At 38.3% G+C, this 27,940-nt stretch overlaps 1 protein-coding gene across 4 annotated transcripts in view; it reads left to right on the top strand.

Annotated features, from left to right (window-relative positions):
* Positions 1 to 27,940, top strand: part of LOC110211889 (Fc receptor-like protein 2) — a 57,439-nt gene that overhangs the window by 2,785 nt on the left and 26,714 nt on the right. For 2 of the 4 annotated variants that reach the window (XR_013487275.1, XM_078156186.1), the window contains exons 3-12: positions 279 to 295; positions 11,746 to 11,985; positions 12,921 to 13,172; positions 13,350 to 13,634; positions 14,647 to 14,934; positions 16,496 to 16,774; positions 16,968 to 17,078; positions 23,999 to 24,026; positions 24,778 to 24,860; positions 25,674 to 25,742. Coding sequence is in view for 1 of the 4 variants with exons in the window: in XM_078156186.1 (XP_078012312.1) it covers positions 279 to 295; positions 11,746 to 11,985; positions 12,921 to 13,172; positions 13,350 to 13,634; positions 14,647 to 14,934; positions 16,496 to 16,774; positions 16,968 to 17,078; positions 23,999 to 24,026; positions 24,778 to 24,860; positions 25,674 to 25,742 (1,652 nt within the window). In the remaining 3 variants the exon portion in view is untranslated. The remainder of the gene's footprint in view (positions 1 to 278; positions 296 to 11,745; positions 11,986 to 12,920; positions 13,173 to 13,349; positions 13,635 to 14,646; positions 14,935 to 16,495; positions 16,775 to 16,967; positions 17,079 to 23,998; positions 24,027 to 24,777; positions 24,861 to 25,673; positions 25,743 to 27,940) is intronic. The other 2 variants (XR_013487277.1, XR_013487276.1) reach the window with 1 other exon arrangement.

Here is a 27,940-nt window from a genome sequence, read left to right as displayed (position 1 = left end):
CTGTACTTTGCTGAATTTGTACTACTCAGTAAGAGGGTGTCTCTGATTTGATGACCAGAACCTTCGAGGGGAGTGTTTTCTACCAAGTTGATAAGTTCTAAACAGTAGCTTGGTATTTGCCAGGTACTATAAGCTTTTGTTTTGCCTGAATCAGAGGGGTGGGGTAGGAAGTAGCATGGTCAGGGGAGAAGCTGAGGATATTCTTAGAAGGCTAGATGCTAAGAAAAAGGGTGAGAATTTTTACTTTGTCTAACTTCTTGTTTTTCTCCTTTTTGCAGTATCTGTCGATGGACAGGCACGTGAGTTTCCTTTTTCTTTGTCCTTCTGGGTTTCTGGGCGACATGGACATTGTGACCCTCACAAGATCTTAATGAAGGCTTATCTGAGGGGGTCTTGTTTCTTCCAGCCCTTACTGGCTGAGGATCGCAGGGATATTTCTCATTGAACCCCTGGACCAAGATGGGGCTACTGTGTGCTCACAAGCACCGGTTCTCTGTTCATTATACTCATCGAACAGACTCCATCCTGAGCTTTTCAAAATCTTTGTGTATTGGTTTCTTTAAGGGGAAGTCTGATGACAAGGAAGGAGATAATTCTAAGTGCATGAAAGTATTTTGCAAACCTTAAAATACTATATAAATGATAGTTCTTGTTGCTGTTACTGCTATTTTTTAAAATAAGTTTTTATTGATATTTTCTGTCTCTTACATCATCACAGTATCCCACATATCCCTCTCCCTTGCCATATGACAATTAATATTTGTCAGAGGAGGGGGGAAGTCTGTATAAATGATGGGTAAATTTAGAAAGTCTGAAAATGTGTGCAATGTATAACACCTGTGGACCTCCCACCTCTACCAAGGGGTAGTAGAGGTTGGGGGTGTCTTCTCATATCTCATTTGATTTATCTTGGTGTATCATTGTTCTTTCCATTTACATTGTTATAGTTACTGTGCATGTTGTTTTCTTGGCTCTACTCACTTCACTGTCCATCAGTTCTTAGAGATATTTTCATGCTTCTTTGTACTCTCCATATTCATCATTTCTTGCCTCTTTTGTTTTGTTTGTTTGTTTGTTAGGCAATTGGGGTTAAGTGACTTGCCCAGGGTCACCCAGCTAGTAAGTGTCAAGTGTTTGGTCTGAAGGCGGATTTGAACTCAGGTCCTCCTGACTTCAGGGCTGGTGCTCTCTCCACTGCACCACCTAGCTGCCCCCATATTTCTCATTTCTTACAGCCAATTAGCACTCTGTTACATTCATGTACCGCAATCTGTTTAGCCACTCTCCAACTGATATCTACTGTGTTTCCAATTTTTCACTATCACAAAAATTGCTGCTATAAATATTTTGGACTATATGGGAACTTTTTTTCTTATTTTTCTTATTGATAGTTTCCATGGGGTGTGAGTCCAGCAATCAAGTTTTGGGGTTGAAATGGAATTTAGTCATTTTGCATAATTCCAAATTGCTTTCCTAAATGTTAATACCATTTCCCAGCTCCACCAACAAATTATTTATCTTCCAACAACCCCTCAAATACTGACTGTTGCCATTTGGGGGAGTCTTTTTTGTGTCAATTTGTAGGGTGTGAGGTGAAACCTCAGAGTCATTTCAACTTGCATCCACCTTATTATTAATGATTTGGAACTTTTTTTCATGTGGTTGTGAATGTTTTCTGGTCCTTCTTTTGAGAATTATTTAGTCATATCCTTTGACCACTAATCTAATTTTCCCACATCTTCTCCAGCATTTATAATTTTCTTGTTTTGTCATGTTAGTTAATTTGATAGGTGTGATGTGGTACCTAAGAGTTGTTTTGATTTACATTTCACTAATCAATAGTGATTTAGGGCATTTTTTCATATGATTATAGATGGCTTTAATTTCTTCTTCTGAGAACTGCCTATTCATATCCTTTGACCATTTATCAATTGGGGAATGACTTATATTCTTATAAATTCTATTCAGTTCTCTATGTATTTTAGATATAAGGGCTTTATCAGAGACACTGGTTGTAAAAATTATTTCCCAATCTGCTTTTCTTCTAATTTTAGTTGCATTGACTTTGTTTGTGCAAAACTTCTTCAATTTAATGTAACCAAAATTATCCATTTTGCATTTCATAAAGTTCTGTATCTCTTGTTTGGTCATAAATTCTTCTATTCTCCATAAATCTGACAGGTAACCTATCCCTTGCTCTCCCAGTTTGCTTATGATATCTATATCTAAATCATGTACCCATTTTGACTTTATTTTGGTATATGGTGTAAGATGTTGGCCTATGCCCAGTTTCTGCCATACCATTTTCCAATGCTCCCAGTAGTTTTTGTCAAATGGTGAGTTCTTATCCCAGAAGCTGGGGTCTTTGGGTTTATCAAATGGTAGATTACTATAGTCATCGACTACTGTGTCTTGTGTACCTGACCTATTCCACTGATCCATCACTCTATTTCTTATCCAGTGTCAAATAGTTTTGATGATTGCTGCTTTATAATACAATTTAAGACCTAGTACAGCTGGGCCACCTTCCCTAGCATTTCTTTTCATCAATTCCCTTCATATTCTGGACTTTTTCTTCTTCCAGATGAATTTTGTTATTATTTTTTCTAGCTCTATAAAATTGTTAGATTGGTATGGCACTAAATAAGTAAATTAATTTAGGTGGAATTGTCATTTTTATTTTATTAGTTCAGCCTACCCATGAGCAACTGATGTTTTCCCCATTATTTAGATATGACTTTATTTGTGTGAAAAGTGTTTTGTAATTTTGCTTATATAGTTCCTGGGTTTGTTTTGGCAGGGAGATTCCCAAATATTTTATAATGTCTACAATAACTTTAAGTGAAATTTCTCTTTCTACTTCTTGCTGTTGGGATTTATTAGTAATATATGTGGAAATGCCAGTGATTTATGTGGGTTTATTTTATTCCCTGCAATTTACTAAATTTGTTTATTATTTCAAATAATTTTCTTTTGCTCAAGTAAATTTTTACTTGATTCTCTAGGATTCTGTAAGTATACCATCATATCATTTACAAAGAGTGTTAGCTTTGTTTCTTCTTTACCTATTCTAATTCCTTCAATTTCTTTCTCTTCTCTTATTGCTAAACCTAATTTTTCTAGCACAATATTGAACAACAGTGGTGATAATGAACATTGTTGTTTCACCCCTAATCTTACTGGAATGCTTCTAACTTAGTACCCTCTCATATAATGCTTGCTGATGATTTTAGGTAGATGCTACTTATCATTTTAAGGAAGGCTCCATTTATTCCTATGTTCTCTGGTGTTTATAATAGGAATGGGTATTGTATTTTGTCAGAAGCTTTTTCTACATCTATTGAGATAATCACACAGTTACTGTTAGTTTTGTTGTTGATATGATCAATTATTCTAATAGTTTTCCTATAAACCAGCCCTGCATTCCTGGTATAAATCCTACCTGGTCATAGTGTACTATTCTCACAATAAATTTCTGTAATCTTTTTGCTAGTGTTTTATTTAAAATTTTCGTATATCTATTTGTTAGGGAAATTGGTCTATAATTTTCTTTCTCTATTTTGACTCTTCCTGGCTTAGGTATCAATACCATGTTTATATCATTAAAAGAATTTGGTAACACTCCTTCTTTGCCTATTTTCCCAAATAGTCTATATAGCACTAGAATTAATTTTTCTTTAAATGTTTGATAAAATTCACTTGTAAATCCATCTGGCCCTGGAGACTTTTTCTTAGGGAGTTCATTGACGGCTTGTTCAAATTCTTTTCTGAGATGGGGTTATTTAAGTATTTTACTTCCTCTTCTGTTAATCTGGGCAATTTACATTTTTGTAAATTAACCAGAGGTTTATCTATTTTATGTTTTTCTTTATAAAACTAGCCCTTAGTTTTATGTATTAGTTCAATAGTTTTCTTAATTTCAATTTTATTAATCTCTCCTTTGGTTTTCAGTATTTCTAATTTAATATTTAATTGGGGATTTTTAATTTGTTCTTTTTCTGGCTTTTTTAGTTGCATGCCCAATTCATTGATCTCCTCTTTCTCTATTTTATTCATGTGAGCATTTAGAGATATAAAACTTCCCCTAAGAACTGCTTTTGCTGCATCCCATAAGTTTTGGTATGTTGTCTAATTATTGTCATTCTCACTGTAATCTTTTGACAGGATTTTGTTTAAAATTTTGAGTTACTGTTCACTAACAATATTGAACTATAGTTTTCATCCCATGTTTTATCTTTCCCTGGTTTAGGTATTAGACTATATTTGTCTCACAAAAGGATTCTGATATGGTTCCTTTCTTTCTCAATTTTTGAGAATAATTTGCAAAGTATAAATAATAACCATTCTATAAAAGTTTGATGAAATAATTCTGTGAATCCATCAGGTCCAGGAGCCTTTTTTTTCCCCTTTGGTAGTTCCTTTACAACTAGATGTATTTCTTTTTCTGAGATCAAATTATTTAGGGTATTTATCTTGTCTTCTGATAATTTGGGTATTTTATATTTTGACGATATTCTTCTTCCTCTGGGATTCTCAATTTTATTAGCATATAACTGCATAATATATTCTGATTATTCTTTTTATTTTTTCTAGTTTTGCTATGGCTTCACCTTGTTTATTTGCTTTTTTATTTGATTTTCTGCTCTCTTCTTTTTCATCAGATTCATTTATTTAAATGTAACTGAATTTATCAATTTATCAATCAATGTTAAAAAACAACTTTTAGTTTTATCATTTCTATGTTTTCTTGTTCCCAATTTCTCTATTTTTAATCTAATTTTAATATCTCCTCTTTATGCTAATTTTTGTTTTGTTTATTTCTTGATTTTCTAAGTTTTTAAATGTGTATTTAGTTCATTAACCTTCTCTCTTTTTTTTGTTAATGTATGACTGTAAGAATGTCATTTTCCCTGTGAGAATTACTTTAGTTGCGTTCCAGAAATTTTGGAATGTTTTTTTTCTCCTAATTATACTTTTATATCATTATTGTTTCTATGATTTGTTCTTTCACTCATTACTTAAGATTACATTATTAACTCTCCCTGTGGGTTTATATCTTTTGTTTATGGGCCCTCAACCAATTTTTACTGTTATTGTCTTATGGTCTGGAAAGGATGTCTTCACAATTTCTGTGTTTCTACTTTTCTTTGCAATATCTCTATGCCATAGTACATGGTCAATTTTTGTAAAAGTTCCATGTGCTGCAGGGAAAAGTATGTATGTGAGGGTGTGTGTGTGTGTGTGTGTGTGTGTGTGTGTGTGTGTGTATGTATTCTTTTGCTGTTTCATTTAGAAGATTCTAGGAGTTTTTTAACTCTAATTTCTCAAGAAAAATTATTCAGTTCCATAATTTCTTTTTTTTATCTTTCTGTTTCACTTATTAAAAACTGATAGAGGGATGTTGAATTCTCCTGTCACTATCATGTTACTCTCTATGCTTTCCTGAAGCACAAGTAGTGTTTCCTTTATGAAATTGGATGCTAAGGCATTTGGAGTATACAAGTTTATTACTGATATTGGTTTGTGGTCTGTGGTTCCTTTCAGTTTAATATAGTTTCCATTTTTGTTCCTTTTAATTTTTTAGCATTTGTTTTTGCTTTTTCTAATAGCAAGATACTGCTTTTTTGGATTCAGTTAATGTACACTCATTTTTCTTTTATCCCCTCAGTTTTTTTTTATTTTGTGTATGTCTTTGGAGTTTTTTATATGTATTTTTTTTATGAGCAACAGATTGTAAGGTTCTGTTTTCTTGTTCAGTCTGTCATTTTTTTCATTTTATTGGAATTTAAATCCATCTACATTTAAAATTATGAGTTACATTTATATTTTCCTTCATCTGCTTCTTAAATATTTTAAAGTTATGATTTCCGTCTTCTGCTGTAAACACAGTATTATGTTCCTTAAGTTAATCTACTCTTTATTTCTAAGATGGTCTTATTCCCACTGGTTCTCTTCCCTTCACCCCTCCTTCTCATTTGTTACCCCTTTCCCTTTAGGGTTTTGCTTATTAGTTCCTTTCTCCTGCTTTTATCTAGTTATATATTTCTTTGCCCCCTTTTTTCCTCTCAGGTATATTTCCCCTTACTCTCTTTCCCTTCAGATTGTCTTGTTCATTAGGGGTTTTTTATTTCATTTTTTGCACCTCTTCCCAAAAAAGTTTTTTTCACTCTCTTCTTTTTATGCATCTTATCTTTCTGTTTATTCTATACCTTCATTCTCTGATTCATGATTCATATAATCACCTAGTATGTCTCTTTTCCCTGTGTTCTTCATAGAATCAAAGCTTCCAAGGTATCCAGTCTAGGCAGATGTTCATTCTAGGCACTTTCTGCCACATACTTGTAGGGCTTACCCCATGCCCCACTCTCAGAGCAATACCTATTATTATTACAGATGTCAGGTAGGCTGTGCTGTTCAGTCATTTCAATTGAGTCTGACTCTTTGTGACCCCATTTGAGGTTTTCTTGCTAAAGATAATGAAGTGGCTTGCCATTTCTTTCTCCAGCTCATTTTACAATGTGGAAACTAAGGCAAAGAGGGCTAAGGAATTTGTCCAGGGTCACACAACTGGTGTTTGATACCAAATTTGAACTCAGGTCTTCTTAATCCAGGCCCAGCATTCTATCCACTGTGCCATGAGATCATTGCCCCATTGTGGGGAACCTCTCCCCCACTACTAGATATGCCCAAAGCATATTTATACCCTCTCTTGTTGACCTTTTTCCCCTACATTTGCCTGGAAATCTCCTCCCTGTGTCCATACTCTTCCACTCCTCCAGGTTCTAGTTGCCCCCAGAGGTTTCAACTCTGCCCCTCTTCCCAGGACAAGTAGATTTCTCAGGCACCAAATTTCCCAGGCCACATCCAGTGTAAGTTCTTTGTCTCAACTCACCTAGAGGAGCATTCATTAGAACTCCCTCTCACTTACAAAGTAAGGCTTCCTTCCTTTCCTCCCCTTTTCAATCTTTTCCCCTTCCTCTTGGCCCACTGCCCTGTAGGTTTTTATCTTTCTGATGCCACAAAGGCCACCTTCCCCTCATTGCTAGCCCTTGATTTGACCCTAGCATGTCACTCTCTATCCTTCTGCTCTGTTCCTTCCCCCTCATACCCTTTCATATTGTAATAGGAGAAGCATTCACAAAGAAATATTCACCTGTAGGCAGAATGTCACAAGGTTCTGTCCATAATCCTCTCTCTGCCTCTTCATTCTTACCTCTTTTATTTTATGGTGTTCAGGTTTTTTGTCTTTTGATGTTCCCCAGGGAGACCTATGATCCTCATAGGATCTTTGAGATCAGTATGTTTGACATACAAACTATGTTTTGCTTTCATAACAAGTATATTTTCTTTTGCTGTTTTTGTTTTTTATTCCTCTTCTTCTAGATTGTCTTTCACTTCTATATATTTGCATTTCCAACCTATTGTTATTTTGTTTCTCTGGTGAGACTTTTCATTGCAAATTCAAGTTGTTGTTTTTTTCTATTCATTTACTAGACCTGGAGGCCATATTTCCTTCTGTTGTTAATGTTATCTCTCTTGATTTCATTTACTTATGTTCCAGGTCTTTGAGTTTTCTTTTTCCTGAGATCTTTGGTAATTTCTGTCTTCCCCCCCACCCCTTATTTTACTTTATTGCTCACTTTCTGACTCTCTCCCCTTTGGTAATGAAAAGATTAAGTGAATGAAGATTTCAACATGCATCTGAATGGATACTCCATAGAGCTTTTCAAACAGTATGCATGCATGCATGCATGTATGTATGAATGTATGTATACACATATGCATGCATGAACACATGTGTGTGTGTGTGTGTGTGACAGGCAATACAGATAGACAACAAACTGAGAGCAGAGTTAATCACTTCCAATTGAAGTTCACATAAAACTCAGTTGCACAGAAAAATGGATTTTGAAAACTAGAAATTTCTTATGTTCTTTTCAAAGTCTAAAACATGCTGCTGGAATTATAATTTGAGCTTGGAAAATATATCTGCTGCAAACTTGTGTGGAAATAGAGATCTCACTTCTTGTTTTAACTTTTGACAACACAAGAAGTATATAAAGCTATTTGACATTACTTTTTATTTAAACAAAGTTAGTTGTCTTTGAATTGACTTTGCTGCTATATAAATTTCATAAATAAGTATGGTTTTGCCTTGTAGTTTTAGGTTGAATTCATTAAGAAACATTATCAAGTCTGCAGCAAAAGCTAATTCCAAAGCTACTTATTCAGTGTTTGATAATAGCAGTTGTGGGCAGGTCTCCTCATTCAGAAAATGTTCAGTCTTGATCCTGTGCTTTAAAAAAATCATAATAATGTTTTTTCTCTTCCTTTCTTGCTTTGACATAGCAGATATGTACTGGTAATAAAAAATAAACAAACATCACACTATAATGATACATGTGACACTCAAAATGCTGTCAAGTTATAACTCAATCACTTTAATTTGTAGTGTGCTGATTAGCAACAGAAAGCAGTAAGAATTTCATATGTGGTCTCTGTTGCAACTACTCAGCTGCCATTGTAGCCAGAAAGCAGCCATAGAAAACATATAGATGAATGAGTATGTCTGTATTCCAATAAAACTTTATCTATAGGCTCTGAAACTTGAATTTCATGTAATTTTCAAGTGTCATGAACTATTATTCTTTCTTTCATTTTTTTCCCAACCATTTAAAAATAGGAAAATCTTTCCAAGCTTACTAACTGTACAAAAACAAGTAGCAGACCAGATTTGGCCTGCTGGCCATAGCTTGAGGACCCCATCCTAGAATATTCCTTTTCCTCTCCCTTTTCTTTCTTGTCAAAAATGTGAACACGTAGAAGAAAACCACACTCAGGTCCAGTGTTTACCTTTCCTTCTTTGATGACCCTTGAAGACAATTAGATTCTAAAGGAATATCTTTCTTTTTTCCCCATTAGAAAGTAAACACTTCTTGCTCAAATGGACTTAATTTTCTCAGATTCTCTTTACTTCTGTGTTTCCATTTCAAATATCATATTCAATTCTTGTTTGCATTTCAAAGTTTCTTTTCAGTTGTGTTTTATGCCTCCTCCCCAGGAATGTTGAAAGTTTTCTATTCTATTTAAAGTTACATTTTCCTTATAGTGCAAACACATTTTTTTCAAAGTAAGTTGTACTTGATTGAAAGTCTTTATCTTTTGCCTTTCAGTATAGCATATTCTAAAATTTCCTCTCTTTTAGAGAAAATACAGCATAATTATGTGCAATTTTTTTTTGCTTCCTTCTTAAAAAATTTAATTTATTTTTTTTGTTCCATTTTAGGTTCCAAACTGTTTCCCTCCCTCCCTTCCCAACCCACACTAGAGAAGGCCATCATTTAAGACAGACACATACATACATACATACATATGTAAAACCATACTGTGCATACTTCTATTTACCAGTTCTTTCTCTGGAGGTGGAGAGCATTTTCCTTCATAGGTCTTTTGTAGTTGATTTGAGTATTTATAGTACTTAGAATAACTTAGTCATTCACAGTTATTCTTTAAACAATATGTTGTTACTGTATACAATATTCTCTTGTTTCTGTTCATTTCACTCTTCATTATTTCATGCAAGTCTTTCCATGTTTTTTTTTCCTAAACTCAACCTGCTCATCATTTCTTACAGCACAGTAGTAGCCCATCACAATCATATACCACAAATTGTTTAGCCATTCCCCAATTGATGGGCATCCCTGAAATTTCCAGTTTTTTGTCACCACAAAAAGAACTGCTATAAATATTTTAGAACATATAGGTTCTTATCCTTTTTTCTGATCACTTTAGGAAACAGACCAACAGTAATATCAATGGGTCAAAGGGTATACACAATTTTATAACTCTTTGGGCATAATTCCAGATTGCTCTCCAAAATGGTTGGATTAGTTCACGGTTCTACCACTATTGTATTAGCATCCCAGTTTTTCCACATCCCCTCCAACATTTGTCATTTCCCCTTCAATCATTTTAGCCTTTCTGATGGGTGTGAAATGACAGCTCAAAGTCATTGTGTGCAATCTTGAATGTGGCTCCTTCATACTTGAACTTTCTAGCTACTCTACAGTATTTTTTTTTCTTTCACTTGGAAGCACTTGATTTTTGTTATTACATTCTTGGGTACTTTTTGATTGATGAATTCTATTTTCACATTTCTCTCTGATTCCAAAAGATGTAGAAGTTTATTTTGTGTTTCTTTTCTAAAATGTGGTGCCCAAAGTTTTCTGTTTGTTTGCTCATAGTTTTCAGGGAGTCTGATGATTCTTAAATGAGCTCTCCTAAACTAGTTGCTAGGTCAGTTGCTTTTGATAGTAGATACCTTATTATTTTCTTCCCCCCCCCAATCTTTTGACTATTCTAATATTTCTTGTTGTCCATGAAGTTTTTAATTTCTGTTTGCTCCAGTCTTTTTTTTTTTGCAAATACACTACTTGAGGGAGGATTCTGCCTTCTCTTCTAAATTATTTATTATTCTTTCACCTTTTTCCTCTAGACTCAAGAGTTTTAATTTATTATTTCATTTTTAATCTCTTAATTTTTTCCAGCTATTCTTATAGTTATTCTGGTTAAGTAATTTTCCCACCTTTGGGACTGAGCTCATAGTTATAGACTTCCTGTTTTCTAGTTTTAGTTTTTTCTAGTTTTCTAGTTTCACCTTTTGGATTTTTCTTAATCCATTATATTTCTTCACCATTTTCAGCATTTTCATCCATTTACTCATGTTTTCAGTATAATTTCTTGGCTCAGTTTCTTGGTTTCTTTTTATTTGGTTGGGTAGATCTTGTTTAGCTCTGTCTCTGGATGCCATTGTCATTACTGTTCTTCATGAAGTCAATGGTACTAGGTTCCACCCTCTGGCTCAACCCCCTGGTTTCTGTCTCAATTTCCTTTCATGGCCAACTGAGGGCACTGGTCTTAGCCAGTTCATCTCCTTTTCCTTTCCCAGTCCTCAATTCAGAATTGGTTTCATCCCCTTCAGTGTCCCACACAGGCCCAGGTCAGATGATAGATATTAGAGTAGACTCAGGTCCTTTATCTGGGTCCTTAGTGTGACACTTAGGCATGTAGTTGGTCTTCTATTCTGCTGTAGCTCCCAGTGCTTCAAGAAGTACTAACCTGGATCCCCTCTTCCTATACAATGGCTTACAGGGACTGTTTTTTTCTCCTACTTCTGTTCTGACAAACCAGGGCTAGGTTCCAAACCTGACACATAGTGCTTTTACTACCATCTTTTTTTGGGGGGGGGCGCTAGGCAATGGGGTTAAGTGACTTGCCCAGGGTCACACAGCTAGTAAGTGTCAAGTGTCTGAGGTCAGATTTGAACTCAGGTCCTGCTGACTCCAAAGCCAGTGCTCTATCCACTGCATCATTTAGGACCATCATCTTCATCAACAATGATAATAATGTTTATACAGTGGTTTAAGATTTGCTAAGTGCTATACATATGTTACCTCATTTGATCCTCATAATAACCCTGTGAAGAAGGTCTGCTGATCGATTGATCTGGCATTAGATGGTCCTTGACTTCTATGATGACACAGGTGTGGGAAGAGGAAAAGGGGTGAAAAGGGGAATAGAGGGAGAGAAGGGCATTTACGCCCATAATTAAACCACAAGCTGTTGGACTTAAGCTCAAAATGGGATGGGGCCAACACTCTTCTATTTCTTCCCCATCACATATTTCAAGAAGGGGGATTTGGACACTAAAATCTTAGACCCTCTTTCTTTCTCTTCTTTGTGCAGCTGCTGCAAAGAAAGTTGTGGTAATACCAAGTCCTCCATGGACCCCTGTTTTCAAAGGAGAGAAGGTGACTTTGACCTGCAATGGATCCCATCTGCTAGATCCAAAGCAATTGTGGTGGTTCTACGAGAAGGGATGGCAGAAGAGTTCAAACCCTCTTGAAGTTACCAAGGGTGGAGAGTACAGATGCGAAATGGAGTACTCATCCATTAGTGATCCTGTGTACCTGGTATTTTCTAATAGTGAGTAAACAATGGAGTACAGCCTAAGAAATCACATCCTTAGAAAAGAGCTTTGAAGTGCAACTTCCTACAGGGAGGGAGAAATGAAAAAGGTGGAGCTGACCTTAGGGATTTTAACATTGAACGCACCATGACATTAAGGGAGGAGTCAGAGCCAGAGAAGCATCAGAGCTGGGGAGCCATTCTGCTCTCCTCAGACCTTGTAGGTAATGGATATTCTCAGGTGACCAGGCAGATAAGGGCTAGTCCTAACCATAGATAGAAGTATAGTAGTGATAATAATAATAGCTAGCATTTGTATAGCACTTTAAGGCTTACAAAGTGTTTTATAACTTGTGTCCTTGGGAGCTGGGTCTCCAGGAGGATGCCAGAGACAGGAGATTTTAGGGATAGCAAGGGAAACCGGAATCACCTTGCACAGGACCAGGGCATGCAGACTTGATGAAAGAGTGACAACAGAGGAAATAAAGATGGCTATAGATTAGAACTGGAGAAAGGGAAAAATTCTGAATATATTCCTGGGAAGAGGTCAATAATACCTGAAGTCTATTCCTTATAACAACCCTGGGGGGTAGGTGTTATTAGTATTCCCATTTTGTAGATGAGGAAACTGAGGCAGACAAAGATAAGTGATTTTCCCAGGGCCACACAGGTAGTAAGTGTCTTAGGTTGGGTATGAACTTGGGTCAATGAAATTCCCTTTCTAGATACAAAAATGAGCAGGGGAATTTATCAAATATGATATCATCTGGAAAAAAGGTCATCCTAGAGTGAGAGAAACTGGTTATATAGATGGGTCATGTGAGGAAACAAAGAGGGTGAAACCAGAATCCTTTAATATATGACAGGTATCTATGGGCCTTTCCTTTTTAGAGATGGTCAGAAAGATTAAGGGCCAGTAAAAGGTAAACTGAGTCCTCTACTCTCTCTTACAGATGTGCTGATTCTTCAAACTCCATACTATGTGTTTGAAGGAGACAAATTGCTCCTGAGATGCCGAGAACGGAATGATATAAAACTCACACGTATTTCATATTTTAAAGATAAAAAGGTCTTTCATTATGTCAGTGAAAATTCAGTGCTCTCAATCCCTGATGTAAATTCAGATTACAGTGGTCTGTATTATTGCAAGGCCAAGAACAAACAGCATCAATACACATCAGAAGAGGTAAAGCTCCAAGTCCAAGGTAAGACCTTCAGTCTTGGGGGACAGGTGAGGGGAGCTCATGGCTGGAGCATAGAAGGTAAATGAGATGGATTCATCTGTGTGTCCCTTCATCTGTTCAGCTGACAACACAAGACATGTCACCCCAGGAGCTCTGACATTAACTGTCCTGGGCACTGTGTTTGCCTCCTCTCTCTAGAACTGTTTCCACCCCCAAAGCTGAAAACCACAACCTCCCAGCCCACTGAGGGGACCCCAGTGACCCTGAGCTGTGAGACCCAGCTCCCTCCACAGAGGTCAGACACCAAGCTGCACTTCTCCTTCTTCAGAGATGACAGAGTCATCGTATCAGACTGGAAGGAGTCTCAGGTGCTCCAGATCCCAGCCATCTGGAGGGAAGACTCAGGGTCATACTGGTGTGAGGCAAAAGCTGTGACTCAGAATATTCAGAAACAGAGCAACCACATGAAGATCAGTGTGAAAAGTGAGTGTCAGTGATGCAGGGCTGGAATTGAGAGGTGGAGGGAAGGGCAATGTCACCATTTGGGGTTTCATCGCTAATGTCCTTTCTTTGTCTCTCTGAGAATGGGAGTTGCATCAGAGAGAGCCAACCAGAGTTCCTAGGGTTCCACCCTTTCTCCAGTGGGGCATCAGTAAGATACAACTTGAGTTTCAGTGCTAACAATATTTCCACTTCTATGTAACTGCTTTTTTTTTTAAACCATCAAATCAACAACCCAACAGAAAGGGAGCAAGCATTTACAAAGCACCTACTATGTGCCAGGCACTTTGCTAAGCACTTTAGAAATATTATCTTATTTGAAATTCAAAACAATCCTGTGTGAGAGGTATTATTATGATACACATTTTACAGCTGAGGAAACTGAAAGAGAGAGGAGTTAAGCAACTTACCTAGGGCCATAGAAGTAGCATCTGGGTTCAAATTTGAACTCAGGTCTTCCTGATTCTAATCTCAGCTCTCTATCCACTGTACAGCCCAGCTGCCTGTAACAGAGAATATTTTATTAAACATTTACTAAGTGCCAGCACTATATTCTGTTCTGGGGTAATACAAAAGATTCAGACATATGCCCCACCTAAAAGCATCTGAGAGATACAGGCAACAATCATATAATTTAATCCTGAAATATATGACCTTGACTCAAAAAGAAGGGATGGGTCTGGGGAGGGGGTAGAGAGGGAGACAGAGGCAGTGACTGACAGAAACCAATCTGGTGGAGTCAATGAAGTCATTGTGGAGTGATTGGAGCTTGAATAAGGGAATAGACTGGATCTTACTGCCCTCTTTCCAGGAATATATTCAGAATTTTTCCCTTTCTCCATTCTAATCTATAGTGATATTTGCTTCCTCTCTTGTCACTCTGTTTCAACAAGTCCACATGCTCTGGTCCTATACAAGGTGATTCCAGTTTTCCTTGCTGTCCCTAAAGTCTCCTACATCCAGGATCTTCATGTGGCACCTTGTGTTCCCCCAGGAATCCCTGTCTCTGGCATCCTCCTGGAGATCCAGCCCCCAAAGACACAGGTGATTGAAGGAGAGAAGCTGGTCCTCACCTGCTCAGTAGCTAAAGGCACAGGAAATATCACGTTTTGCTGGCACAAAAATGCCACCAAAGATTGTCTAAGAAAGAAGACACAGTCTTCATTGAAGGAAGAGCTTATGTTCTCTACTATAAAGAAGAGTGATGAGGGGAGCTATCAGTGTGCCGCTGACAATAACATCAGCACCATATTCAGCAGGACAGTGGTTATCAGTGTGATGAGTGAGTTCTACTCCCCTACATCTCACCCAGCCAATGTCCATGTGGGAGAGTCCTCATGGGGTCTTAAGGAGGTTCCAAGGGGCTTGCAAAGACCAGAGCTCTAGAGGAGATAGGAGAGGTCACTCACAGAGAAAAGTTTTAGAATCAGGGCATGGATGTTGTTTTGTTGTTATTGTTGTTGTTCAGTCACTTAAGTTGTGTCTGACTATGACCCCATCTGGGGTTTGCTTGGCAAAGATACTGGAACGGTTTGCCATTTCCTCCTCTAGCTCATTTTACATAAGAAACTAAGGCAAACAGGATTAAGTGACCTGCCCAGGGTCACACAGCTAGTAAGTGTCTGAGGCCAGATTTGAATTCAGGAAGATGAGTCTTTTTGATTTCAAGCCCAGTGCTCTGTGCACTATACCACCTAGCTGCCCCTAGCATCTGGGTAGATATCCAGAAAAACATTAGCTAGGAATTAGAGAATCACAAAATCACAGAATCTCAGAGTTGGACAAGACCTCAGAGACCATCTGTTCCTACCAATATTGGAACAAGAAAAGCAGCTATAGCATTATTTGATAAATGTTCATCCAGACTGCTTGGAGGTTGTCAATGAAGAAGAAACTACTGCCTCCTAAGATAGCCCATTCCACTTTTGGATGACTTTCATTGGAATGTTCTCCCTTATATCAAGCCTAAATTTACCATGTTGCAACTTCCCCTTCCCTCTACCAAGTTTCCACCTTCTGGAGGCAACAAAACAAAATTAATGCAAATAATGTGTCTTCCAGAGACAGTCCTTTAAATGCTTAAACTATTATCATGTCAAGCGAAGCCTTCTCTTCTCTGGGTTAAGCATCCTTAGTTCCTTCAATTATTCCATACATAAGATCATCTTGAGGTCCTTCACCATCCTTCCTCTGGACTCTTTCCAGATTATCAAAGTCATATGTTTCGTGTCATGTGCAGAAATGAATCCAACACTCCAGATGTGGACTCATCATGGAGAGAACAGTAGAACTAGCATCTCTCTAGACTTATACACTATACTTTTCTTAATGCAGTCCAATATCAAATGAGCTCTCTTGCAGGCTATATCAAACTATTGATTCATATTGAGCCTGTGGTCCACTAAAATCCCTGGATTCTTTTCAGTTGAAATGATCCCTCACCATGCTTCCTCTGTCTTCTATTTCTGAAGCTGACTTTTTTTTAACCCAAGTGTAAAATTTAAATTCATCCCTGTTAAATTTCATCTCATTCAACCCAACATCCAAAGTTAGTGAAATTTTTTGGATCCTGACACTGTCATTGGGTTTAGCTAGCTCTCCTAGCTTTCAGTCACCTGCAGTTTTGATTAACATATCATCTATTCTTTTACTGAAGTCACTGATTTTTTTTTAATTATCAACATAACACTCTAGGAAATGTCCCAGCATAAGATCTAGAATTTGGGGACTATGGAAGTCAGAAATTTCTATAGAGAAATGTTTGTGATTGACATCCTTCAGCTATGGGGTTCATGGGCATATTTCAAGAACCACCCTCTGATATGTTTCATTCTCTCCCTCAGTTCCAGTGTCTCACCCTCTTCTCACCCTGAGTGCAGTTGGGATGCAAGCTGCTGTAGGGGAAGTGCTGGAGTTTCGATGTGAAGTCCTCGAAGGATCTGCTCCAATCTTTTATCAGTTTTATCATAAGGGTTTAGTTGTGAAGACCATCTTGGCCCTGTTTGGAGATGTAGCATCCTTTAACCTCTCTGTGACAACTGAGCATTCTGGGAATTATTACTGTGAGGCCAACAACAGCTTCAGTAGCCAGTTCAGTGAGATGCTGGAACTCTCCATCTCGGGTAAGTTAGAAGTTCTGGGATCCATTCCAACATCCCCACGAGATGGTAAAAAACAAAAAACAAAAATGCCATCTCCTGTCATGTTGGTGCACAAGTCAGTGCTTTCTGGGAGTGGATATTTAATAGTATTTGGAAGAAGTTTATGTCCTTACACTCTAGAACTCATGTTCAGATTGCTCTCATTCTTCCCTAGACCCTGCAGAAAGGAGCCTACTCATCATAGGAGGCACTGTGGCCTCGCTCAGCATCTCGGGTCTTGCTGCCGTTGCCCTTCTGGTTTACTTCAAGCTCAAGAGGAAATCAGGTTTGTAATCCCTGTGATTATTGTCTGTTAAGACAATGAAAACAGTTTAATTTCAAGGCCTATTCACTGGAACAGTTTTCTTTAAAGTAGAAACTGGGATCCACTGGAAGACTGGGTTTTGATCCAAGGGGATCCCAAGGGTTATGCGATTAACTAATTAGAGGGTGGGAAGATGAGTTGTATCCAACATTCTCTTCAATAGCTAATTGTGGGGCTTGTCTCCAATGTTATCACATCTATCTTCACTCTCCAACATTTTTTCATTCTGTTGCATCTTCCCCTGTACAAGTTACCTGATGAACTAAGTGTGTGCTCCATAGATGGAAAGGTAGAAAGATGACAGGCAGATAGGATAGATAGATAGATAGATAGATAGATAGATAGATAGATAGATAGATAGATAGATAGAAAATTTATTAAACCCTGGGAATGCAAACAAGCGAAAAAAAGGAAAAAGGAGGGGCAATCTCTACCCTTAAGGTATATACATTCTAATGAAGGAAGGTAACACACAAAAGACATCAGGAAAGAGGAGGGAAATGGTACCTGCACAGGAGCAAGGCAGGTGCTGGTGAGGAGGTCGAAAAGTTTGGAGAGTGAAGAGTGGAGCTGAGAATGAAGTGAATAAACATGGCTGGGACAACTTATTAAATGATGGTTGGGTCCAGGAATCCACCACTCAGAAGAGAGGGATCTCCAGGGTGAGAAGCATGCGGTTGAGAAGATGGAAAGTCTTCAGAGTGAGGAGAGGAACTGGATAGTTAGAATACAAACACTACCTGGGCACCCAAAACAGTATCGTGGAAGGTGCCATTGGTAAAATCCAACTTCCTCTCCCCAGAATGTCCACCCTTTCCTCCCAGATCATTTTATGGTATGGTAATGAAGAGGTTTGGGGGTGCTGAGACCCTGAGAATGCAAAGGCAGAATTGCCTGGAATGAATTCACACACTCAAGCCTTCTCTTTAGTCAAGAGGCAGTTTATTGTAATGCCAATAGTAGTGGGCTAAGTTCCTTTGGGGAAGTTGCAACTTAATGGGGGTGAATCTAAAGCTTATAGAGAAAAGGAGCAGGGAAAGGAGTGTTAAGGATGCTAATTAGGTAATTAAGGGATTCAGGTGCCTTTGGGAAAATGAAGAGAGGAGCAGCTAGGTGGTGCAGTGAATAGAGCACCAGCCCTGAAGTCAGGAGGACCCGAGTTCAAATCTGGCCTCAGACCAAACACTTGAAACTTACTAACTGCGTGACCCTGGGCAAGTCACTTAACCCCAATTGCTTAAAATTAAAAAAGGGGGAAAAAAGGAAAAAAAGAAAATGCAAGGAATTTGCAAAGAGGCTTGGACCTTAAGGATCCCTTAGGCCAGCTAGAAGGAAAAAAAATCCTTCCTTGTGTCTGTTCTGATAAGGGGATTACAGTGTCAGGCCTGCAACAAGGGGAAATTTTCTCATGGTGTGTGTGTGTGTGTGTGACATGGTCTTAGGGCTTTTTGGGATCCAGGTCCCACCATCCCATCAGTAGATGCACACTAGAGATCAGGCTATGCATTGTAAAGCAATAAGTGGAGAGTAAGAGACCTGCTTCCCCACACCCCAACTCCTTTTCAGTTTGAATAAGAATAAGTGCATTGCACAGGACCTAGATCAGTTAAGAAGTGCATTGCACAGGACCTAGATCAGTTAAGTGATTTGCCCAAAATTCCATAGATACTAAGTAGCAGAGCTGGAATTCAAATTCAGTTCCTTTGACTCCAAATTCATTATTCTTCCTACTGTACCATGCTTCATCATGGCATTTCAACAACATCTTAGAAACTACTTCACAGACTCAGTTTCTAAAACCTGCAAAATGGGCATAACAATGCCTATAGTATTAACCTCACAGAGTTTGCATAAGGGTCAAGATATACAATGTATGGTTCAAAGTACTTTGCAAATCTTAAATCTTTCTGTGAATATCAGTCATTTTGTTATTATAAATATAGTAAGTAATTAATACTTATGCAATAAGTAATTATCACAATTAGTAATTAACATTTTAAAAGATAGAATACCTGAAAACCATAGGGTAACGTAGTTAAAAGAGTCATTGTCCAAGGACTATGTGTTACTAATTTAATGTATTATTAATTAATTAATTTGTACAATATTGAATGATTTACTTAATCTCTTTGAGTCTCAGTTTCTCAGTTTCTTTCCTCTTTTGTTAAATTGGAAAGTAATACCTGCTCTGTCATGCCTGCCTCACAGCCTTGTTTGTTTTTGTTTTGTGGGTCAATAAATGAGGTGATGGATATGAACGCATTTTAAAAGTCTGAAACATGAAATCAAGGTTTTAAAAATTGTTTCTTAACTTACTCTGCCAGGAGAATGATTAAGGCTGGGAATTTTCCCCTAAAATATTTTCTAGCTTATTCTGAAACTAAAGATATGGTGGAGAAGGGCTAATGGATCAAGCTCATTAGCCAGGTCAATACTTCCAGGCTCAATCTCAGCCAATAAGAAAGTCCTCTGATTGCCATAGAAGGCTTGTGGGTGTAGCACTAATACTATAAAATCACACGACATTGGAGTTGGAAGAGACCTTCACAACCATCTGGTCCAACTCACTCTTGATGAAAAAACAAGAGATCCCTATCACAACATACTCAACAAATGACAACCAACCTTTGCTTAGGAAATCAGCTAGCTCCTGAGACAGCCCAAGGCACTTTGGTATAGGTTGGTTTATGAGAAAGATTTTCCTGACTTGAACCTAAATCTGCTTCTACCCATTGCTACTGATTCTTCCCTGTAGAGTCCAACAAAACAAGGCTAATCCCTCTTCCAGGTAATAGCTATTCAGTATTTGAAGGTGGCTATAATATCCTCCCCAAGATAAACATCTCTAGTCCCGTCAACTGATCTTCCTTTAGCTTGGTCTTGGCTTACTTCACCATTCTGGATGCTGTTCTCTGGACTACCTAGCTTATTGATGTTTTTCCTAAACTGTGGTGCCCCAAACTGGGCTATGGCTAACCCAAGGCAGAGGACAGAAGGAATGTTATCTCCTTTTCCCTAAAAATTATGCCCCTCTCTAATTCACCCCAAGATCACATTTATATCTTCAGCCTCTTTTTAACACTGTTGCCTCAGAATAAGCTTGAAATCCACAAAGACCCCCAAAACTTTTCCTAGATAAAACTGCTATGGAACAATACCTAGTACAGCTTGTATTTGTAAAATTAATTTCCTTTTTATTTTTTCTTTATTGTGAATGCAACAACTACTGACAAACATTCTGATAAGCAAAAAATAAAGAACAAAGAACAAAAAGCAAGTTATATTTGATCTTGGAGGCAATAGGGCACTACGAAGCTTTTTTTGTTTTGGGGGGGAGGTTTTGGCATTGGAAAAGGCATCAAAAAAATAAAAAAAAAGAAAAGAAAAGAAAAGGCATCAGTACTTCACTGAAAGAAAACAATAAATAATACTGTGATTAAAAATAAATCAAAAGAAGACTATATATATACTTTGTTGCATAATCAGAAAGTTCACAAAAGATTAATAGAAAAACAACAGTAACAGTAACTTGCACAAGTATATTAAAAGCAGAAATGAATAGGAAAAAGACAGGCTATATATACATATATACACACATATACATTTACATCTAGATACACACACACCACACACACAAGTTACATAATAAATAATGCACCATGGTCTACACTGGTTTCTTGCTAGCTTTTTAATATGCCATTTTAAAAAGTAAAAGGTACATTCTCTACAGTTTGAAATATAGTGGCTGTTCCACTAAAAATCTCAAAAATGTGTCTAGACATATACTTTAAACAAGTTAAGCAACAAATGCTGAAAGACCACTGACGTGAGAAGAGTAAGGCATGAATTAATGGCACTGCATCCTTTGGCAGAGTCCTGGGCCTGCAGACTGCAATGCACTTGGTAATCAGTCTTCTAAGAACAATTGCATTAGAGCCTCTCAATCGATTAGCAGAGGAATGACAGAGTCAGACTTGAGCTTTAGGAATTTCAATTTGGCAGTGAAAGTAGGAAAGACTGGAGAGGAGAGAAATTAGATGAAGGGGGGAGGACTAGGAGTTTATTTTAATAACCTAGGCAAGAAGTAATGAGTGCTTGAACCATGTTGGGTCTAATGTGAATGATGAAAAAGGAGTGAATGTGAGAGGTGTTGAGGATACAGAATCAACAAAATTTGGCAACTGCCTGTATATGAGGAGGAAAGGAGGGTGAAGAATCAAGTATGACTCCTTAGCTGTTACTCGAGTGAGGGGAAGAATAGTAGTACCCTCAATGAATGTAGGGAAATTAGGAGGAAGGAAGGAAGGATGCTGAGCTCTATTTTTCACATTTCAAATTTGAGGCGTATATGGGGAACCCAGGAGGACATATATAGCAGGCAATTGGACTTAAACTCAGGAGGACATATATAGCAGGACTTAAACAAACTCAGAAAAGAGATAAATTGGAAGTTATCTTCCAGAGATGTTAGTTGAATTTGTGGAAGTTAATGAAGTCATGAAGAAAAACAATGTAGTTAAAGACAAAGAGAGAGCTCAGGAAAGAGTTCACAGAGGTAGAGGTGGTGGAAATTGGCCATGATCCTACAGGCAGACTAGGAAGGATCCTTCAGACAGGCAAGAATGAACCTTGAAAGATTGGTGTCACAAATCCCCAGGGAGGACAGGGTATCCAGATGGATGGGTGATCAACACTGCCAAATGCTGCAGAAAGTTCAAATAGTATGAGGACTGGGGGTAAAAAAGGCCAGCGGGTTTAGCAATAAAAAGATCTTTGGGTGTCCTCGGAGAAAGAAATTTCAATTTCATGGTAAGAATGAAAGCCAAATAGCAAGACACTGAGAAATGAGTAGAAGGTAAAAAGGTGGGTACAAGAAGAATAGAGAGGTTGGTGTAGGAATCTGGCTGTGAAAGGAAGAAACAAAGGACTGTAGCTTGAAAAAAAAATGGTAGGGTAAAGTAAAGGTTTGGTTTGGTTTGGTTTTTAAGAAGGCGGAGCTATGGATATGTTTTTAGGCAATTAGGTAGGGGCCAGTGGATGTAAAGAGACTGTAATTTGGGCAGAGGGAGCGAGCAGAGACAAGCTTCTAGAAGAGACATGATGAGATCAGATCAAAGGCACAAGTAGAGGAGTTGGTGTTGGCAAGAAAGATCACTTATTTCTTTGAGACTGAAAAAAGGAAGAAATAATGAGGAATAATGTTGAAGTGATTTGATGTATTTAATCAAGGAAGAAAGCTTGTGACAGATGACCTACAGCATGTCTCTGTGCCAGCTAATGATATATTTTCTTAACTAATCTATCTTCTGTTTGTTTCCAAGTGGTCTGTAGTATATTCCAATCAGAATAGTCTGCTTCTGTTTGTTCCTTCATTTGGTCTTCATCCAAATGCTTTCCATCATTCTTTACCACTCAGACTCTTGGATTTCCTCTCATGATCGTACAGTGCAGCTCTCCAGATCTCACTTCTTCCACCTTATTCTCTCTTTTTTTCCCACTAGGCAATGGGATTAAGTGACTTGCCCAGGGTCACACAGCTAGTGTCAAGTGTCTGAGGGCAGATTTGAACTCAAGTCCTCCTGACTCCAGGGCCAGTGCTTTATACACTGTGCCACCTAGCTGCTCCCACATTATTCTTTTTGGAATCAGTCCTTGTTAGGTGGTGTTCACCCCTGGCTGTCCTTATTGCCCAACTCCTTTTAAAATCTCTCTCTTACTTGAAGGCTTAGCTAAGGTGCCACCTCCTCAAGGTAGCCTTAGCCGATTCCCTCCTGCTGTAAGTAAACCCTTCCTTCTCAGTTTTTCCTAGAGTACTCTATCTCTCCTTCATCACAGAATACTTTCTACTTTTTACATAGTTATCTACATTTACGTCCTATTTCCTTATCCCAAGTAGAATGTAAACTTATTGAGGGCAGGTACAAATAATTTTTTTACAGATATGGATCTTCAATGTGTAGTTATCAATGTTTGTCAAATGAAGTATGCATGAATGGATTTTGAATTCAACAAGTATGTACTGAGTGAGTGAATGCTATGTGGCCAGACTGTTGTAGGCACTAGGAGGGGTCCAGAATTTTTAAAAATTGAATTTTAGAACTAAAAGTGTTTTTAGAGATCATCTAGTTTTACCTAATTTATTTTTCAGGTAAAAGAACTGAGATGCAGAAAAGGGAAACAACGACTAAGATAACAGAATACATAGCCAATGGCAGAACCAAGATTAGACATCAGACCTTGGGAAGAATAATAGTCAATCTTTGCCCACTGGGAATTTGTAGAATTATTATAAAGATAAGATTAAAGCCTGTGAAACAATACAAAATTGTCATTCTAAACATAAGCTATTCATTTACACTACATCTTTGTGAAAGCACGGTGAATCAACAATAGGACATATTAGCTGCTGACTAAAGATTCATGGATTCTCAGAGGTGGAATAAGGGAAGGAAGGAGGAAAGGAAGGAAGGAAGGAAGGAAGGAAGGAAGGAAGGAAGGAAGGAAGGAAGGAAGGAAGGAAGGAAGGAAGGAAGGAATAGAGGAAAGGAGAGAGGGAAGGAGAGGAGAGACAGGAGAAAGGGAAAGAGGGAGGGAATTAAGAAGGGAAGAAGGAAGAAAGGAAGGAAAAAAGAAAAGAAAGGAAAGAGGGAGAGAGGGGGAGGGAAGGAAGGAAAGAAAGAAGGGAAAGAGGGAGGAGGGAGGAGGGAGGAAAAAAGGAAAGGAGAAAAGAAGGGAGTAAGGGAGAGAGGGATGGAATGAAGAAAGGAGGAAGGAAGAAAGGAAGGAAAGAAGAAAAGGAGGAAAAGAAGAAGGGAGGGAAAAGGGAGGAAGCTGCTGTTCCATTCCTCTGCTAATATGCTGTTCCTCTATTTTGCTTTTAGGAGGAAGTCTTGTCCCTGAGCTTTCCAGGTGAGATCTCGGCTTCTTCTGTTTTTCTCATTATCTGGGCATCCACACTACAAAGACATGGAACTGGGTCTAGTCTCTGTCATTTGTCATTTGGGATGGATGTGTCCAGGTTCTGTTTTACATGCATTGGGATAGGCAAAAATAATTCCCAGGACCCAGTCATTGCCCATGGCCCTGACTCGTTACCATGGCTATCCATTTACTGCTCTACGTAGACTTACCATTAATATCATGCTTGCTTAAATATCTAACTTACAGACTTGTTTGATGATGTACATTTGTCTATGTGTTCTCTGATTCTGTTCATGTCAGAGTCTTAGGCTGAGATTATTTATCAATCCTCAGGTGGCTTGCACCAAATTTGCCTAACTCATTCTACAGATTGTCCAGTCCAAGGACAAGAACATAAAAAAGTGTTCAATCGATGTTTTTTCCACATACTTATAAGGATAAGGATAGCTGATGGAGCCACCCAGGCAACCAGAGTGGCCACTGCATCAGTGACCAAGTACATTGTTTGGGGCCCGTCTCCAGGCCACCATACCTCATCTTCTAGTCTAGGCTCCACTTTGGGCTATTATTTCATGACTAGTGTTTCTCCTGGAAGGTCCCACATAAACCATCTCATAAGCTGTCCAGACCTCTTCTTCATATCCCATCCTCCTTCCTCCCAGGGTTCTCTTCCTGACAGTCACTCACATTCAGTGTTGAAATTGTCCCAAGGTATATCATGTATTTCTGTGTCTCACAGGGACCAACCTATCACAGACCCCCAAGAATCTGGCCACTCAAAGTCAATCCCCCCAGTGGAGCAGCAGCCAATATATGACAATGGTAAAGTCTTTTCCCATTGGAACAGGATTCTAGCGTAGGCACATGAAGTCAGGAAGGGGAAGAAAATAAACATATAGAGATACAGCTAGATATATACATATACACACATACTTATATAGTATGTGTGTATGTGTGTGTGTGTGTGTGTGTGTGTGTATACATATGCCAAATACTATTCTAAGGGCTTCTTACAAGCTCAACAACCTTGCAAGGTAGGGGCTGTTATCCCCATTTTACAATTGAGAAAATTGAAATAAGCAGAGGTTAAGTGACTTGGCCAGGGTCACACATCTAGTGAGTGTCTAAGTCCAGAACCGAACTAAAGCCTTTCTAACATTAGGTTCAGCACCCTATCCACTGAGCAACCTAGCTGCTTCCTAAGGAGAGAGGGGGAGAGAGGGACAGAGACAGAAAAGAAACAGAAATAAACAGAGAGAAGAGGTATGGAGTGGAGGAAGACAGAGAAAGAGAGAGACAGAGACAGAGGGAAACAGAGGCAGAGAGGCTCTGCTTAGGCCCGGTCGCTCACAATAAATCAATAGTGGAAAGATTATTAAATCTGGAACCAGAGGACCTACATTCAAATCTTGCCCCTGCCATTTTCTGTCTGTACCAAGGTCACAATCTCCTTGGACTTGGGTTTATTAAAGTGTAACATGAGGAAGCTGGTGTAACTGGCTTCTGAATTCCTCCTGGCTCTTCATCTTATGACTCCTCTAGAATTGTGAATTCGATAGGAGTTGGAGAGGAAGAAGATTCAGTGGTTTGAAACTACGGCCAGGACCTCCTATGAAACCTTTTCTTCTCTTCCAGTGACTCCATTCGTTGAAGATGTGGTCTATTCTGAAGTATGGGATATGAATCAAGGAAAAATAAACAGAGGTAAGACACTGGTCAGTAGTTATAATTCAGAATCACATTTTTGTTAAGGTTTATGGCGTGTATCCATAGATTGCAACATCTCAAAATAGACTGGTCTTTGCAAGGCAATAAATTCCCATCACTAGAGACATTTCAGCAAAGACTGGATGACCACTTATGGGTTGGGATGACTGATGGGATTCATGCATAAGAAAGTGGTTTGGATGAGATTAGATCTCTTTCATGATTCTAAGAGCCTGTGGTGTGAACTTTTGATCAAAATCTTCTGGCGAAGTTTGTATTCTCTGTTGTATCCTATCACTGGAAACAGATAATTCACAGTGTGGTCCATAGTGCAGAGAAACAAAAGTTCTATTCCACACTTATTTATTGAGTTTTATCTTGGGCAGCTAGGTAGTACAGTGGTTAGAACACTGGAGTTGGAACCAGGAAGACTCATCTCCCTAAGTTTAAATCTGGCCTCAGACACTTACGAGCCATGTGGCCCTGGGCAAGGCACTTAACCCTGTTTGCCTCAGTTTCCTCATCTAGAATATGAGCTAGAGAAGGAAATAGTAAACCTTTCCAATCTCTCTGCCAAGAAAACCCTGAATGGAGTTGCAAAGAGTCAGACACAACTGAAATGACTCAACAACAAAAATCTGTAAACTTTGTGCTCTGTGGTATAGAAAGACACATAGTTCTTTCCCTTAAGCAACTCACTATCTAGGAGGGAGATAAGACAACATCATTATAAATCAAGTTAGAACAGTGTAAGTGTTAGAAGAGAGGTAGAAAGGTAGTAAAGAGGTGTATAGAGGGGTCAAAGGAGGAAGTGTTCCAATCCAGCTAGGGGAGATAATGGAGGGTTTCATGGAGGGAGTGGCATTTGAGCAGTGGCCTTGAATAAGTCATGGATTTCACCAGTCAGCAACGGCAAGGATAAAATGAAAAGAAGAGGAAGGAGGGGATTTTTGAAATAGTGTACAAGCTGAACAAAGGTGCAAAACCAGGAATTTACTGAGCATATTATGGGCATAAATAATTGTCTTGTTTGATAGATGCACTGGGGAATAGTAGGAGATAAGTCTGAGAACATAAGTTGGGATCATAATGTGGCGAGTCCTGAATGCCATACTGAGAAGTTTGCATTGGACTATATAGGTAGTATGAGACCATGAAAAATTCTAAGTATGAAAGTAACATGATCAGAGCTATGCTTTAAAAAATTGATTTGGTAGCAGTGTACAATATGGAACAGGCATGAGAAAGACAAGTCAAGGAGACCAGTGATGAGGCTATTGAAACAGAATAGGCAAGAGGTGATGATGTGGTAAACTAGTATCATGGCTGAGAGAACAAGAACAGAGAATGAGCAAAGACTCAAGAGACACAGATAGTGGTTGAGGGGTAGAAATTAATAAAACTTGTCAAGTGATTCAGTTGGAAGGTGAGAGGAAAAGGCAATGAGGAAGAGAGGAGAATCAAAGGATACTCCAAAGATTCAAGTATGGACCAATAAGAAAGCTGTTGTACAATAAATGGATGAATGAATGAATGAAAAGCATTTATCAAGTGTTTGCTATATGCCAGGCACTGTGCTAATCATTGGGGATACAAATAAAAAACTAAGACAGTTCTTACTACAAAAGAGCCTACCTTCTGAAAGTGGGGTATATGATATAATAGGGAAACAGTGGCCAGAGAAGGGAGTTTTAGCCTGGGCAGGGCTAAAGGCAATCAATTGGCATACTCTTTCCAGAAGCAATGATAATATCAATTTGATGAACAGAAATAATAGTTAGAAATAGGGGGTGGTTGGGGTGGGGAGAATGGGAAAGGAGCATTTTAAGACAGATTGGGTTTAAAGTGTAGGGGGAACATCCAGATGGAGATTTCCAGTCAAGTAGTTGGAAATATGGAATTAGACTTTGGGGAGCTATAGGTATAAGTTGATAGATGAAGGCATAGGAATAATGGTACTACCAAGGAAAAAAGTACAGAGAAGAGGAGAGTCAAGATTCTGACTCTGGATCAATTCAATTCATCTCAATAAACATTAAGCACCTACCATGTAAAGATGTACCATGTGCTAGGAGAAAAAGAAAGTTTAAATAATACACAATCCTTGCCCTCATAAGGGGAAAGATGGTGAGAACAGGGAAGAGACACAAACAGGTAATTATAATCCAAAATATTATGTAGTGAGTGTACTAAAG

This window comes from Phascolarctos cinereus, unplaced genomic scaffold (genome assembly GCF_003287225.1).
Source record: "Phascolarctos cinereus isolate Bilbo 61053 unplaced genomic scaffold, phaCin_HiC Scaffold_5;HRSCAF=322, whole genome shotgun sequence".
Classification (NCBI taxonomy): domain Eukaryota; kingdom Metazoa; phylum Chordata; class Mammalia; order Diprotodontia; family Phascolarctidae; genus Phascolarctos; species Phascolarctos cinereus.
This window is presented reverse-complemented; position numbering and strand designations above follow the sequence as displayed.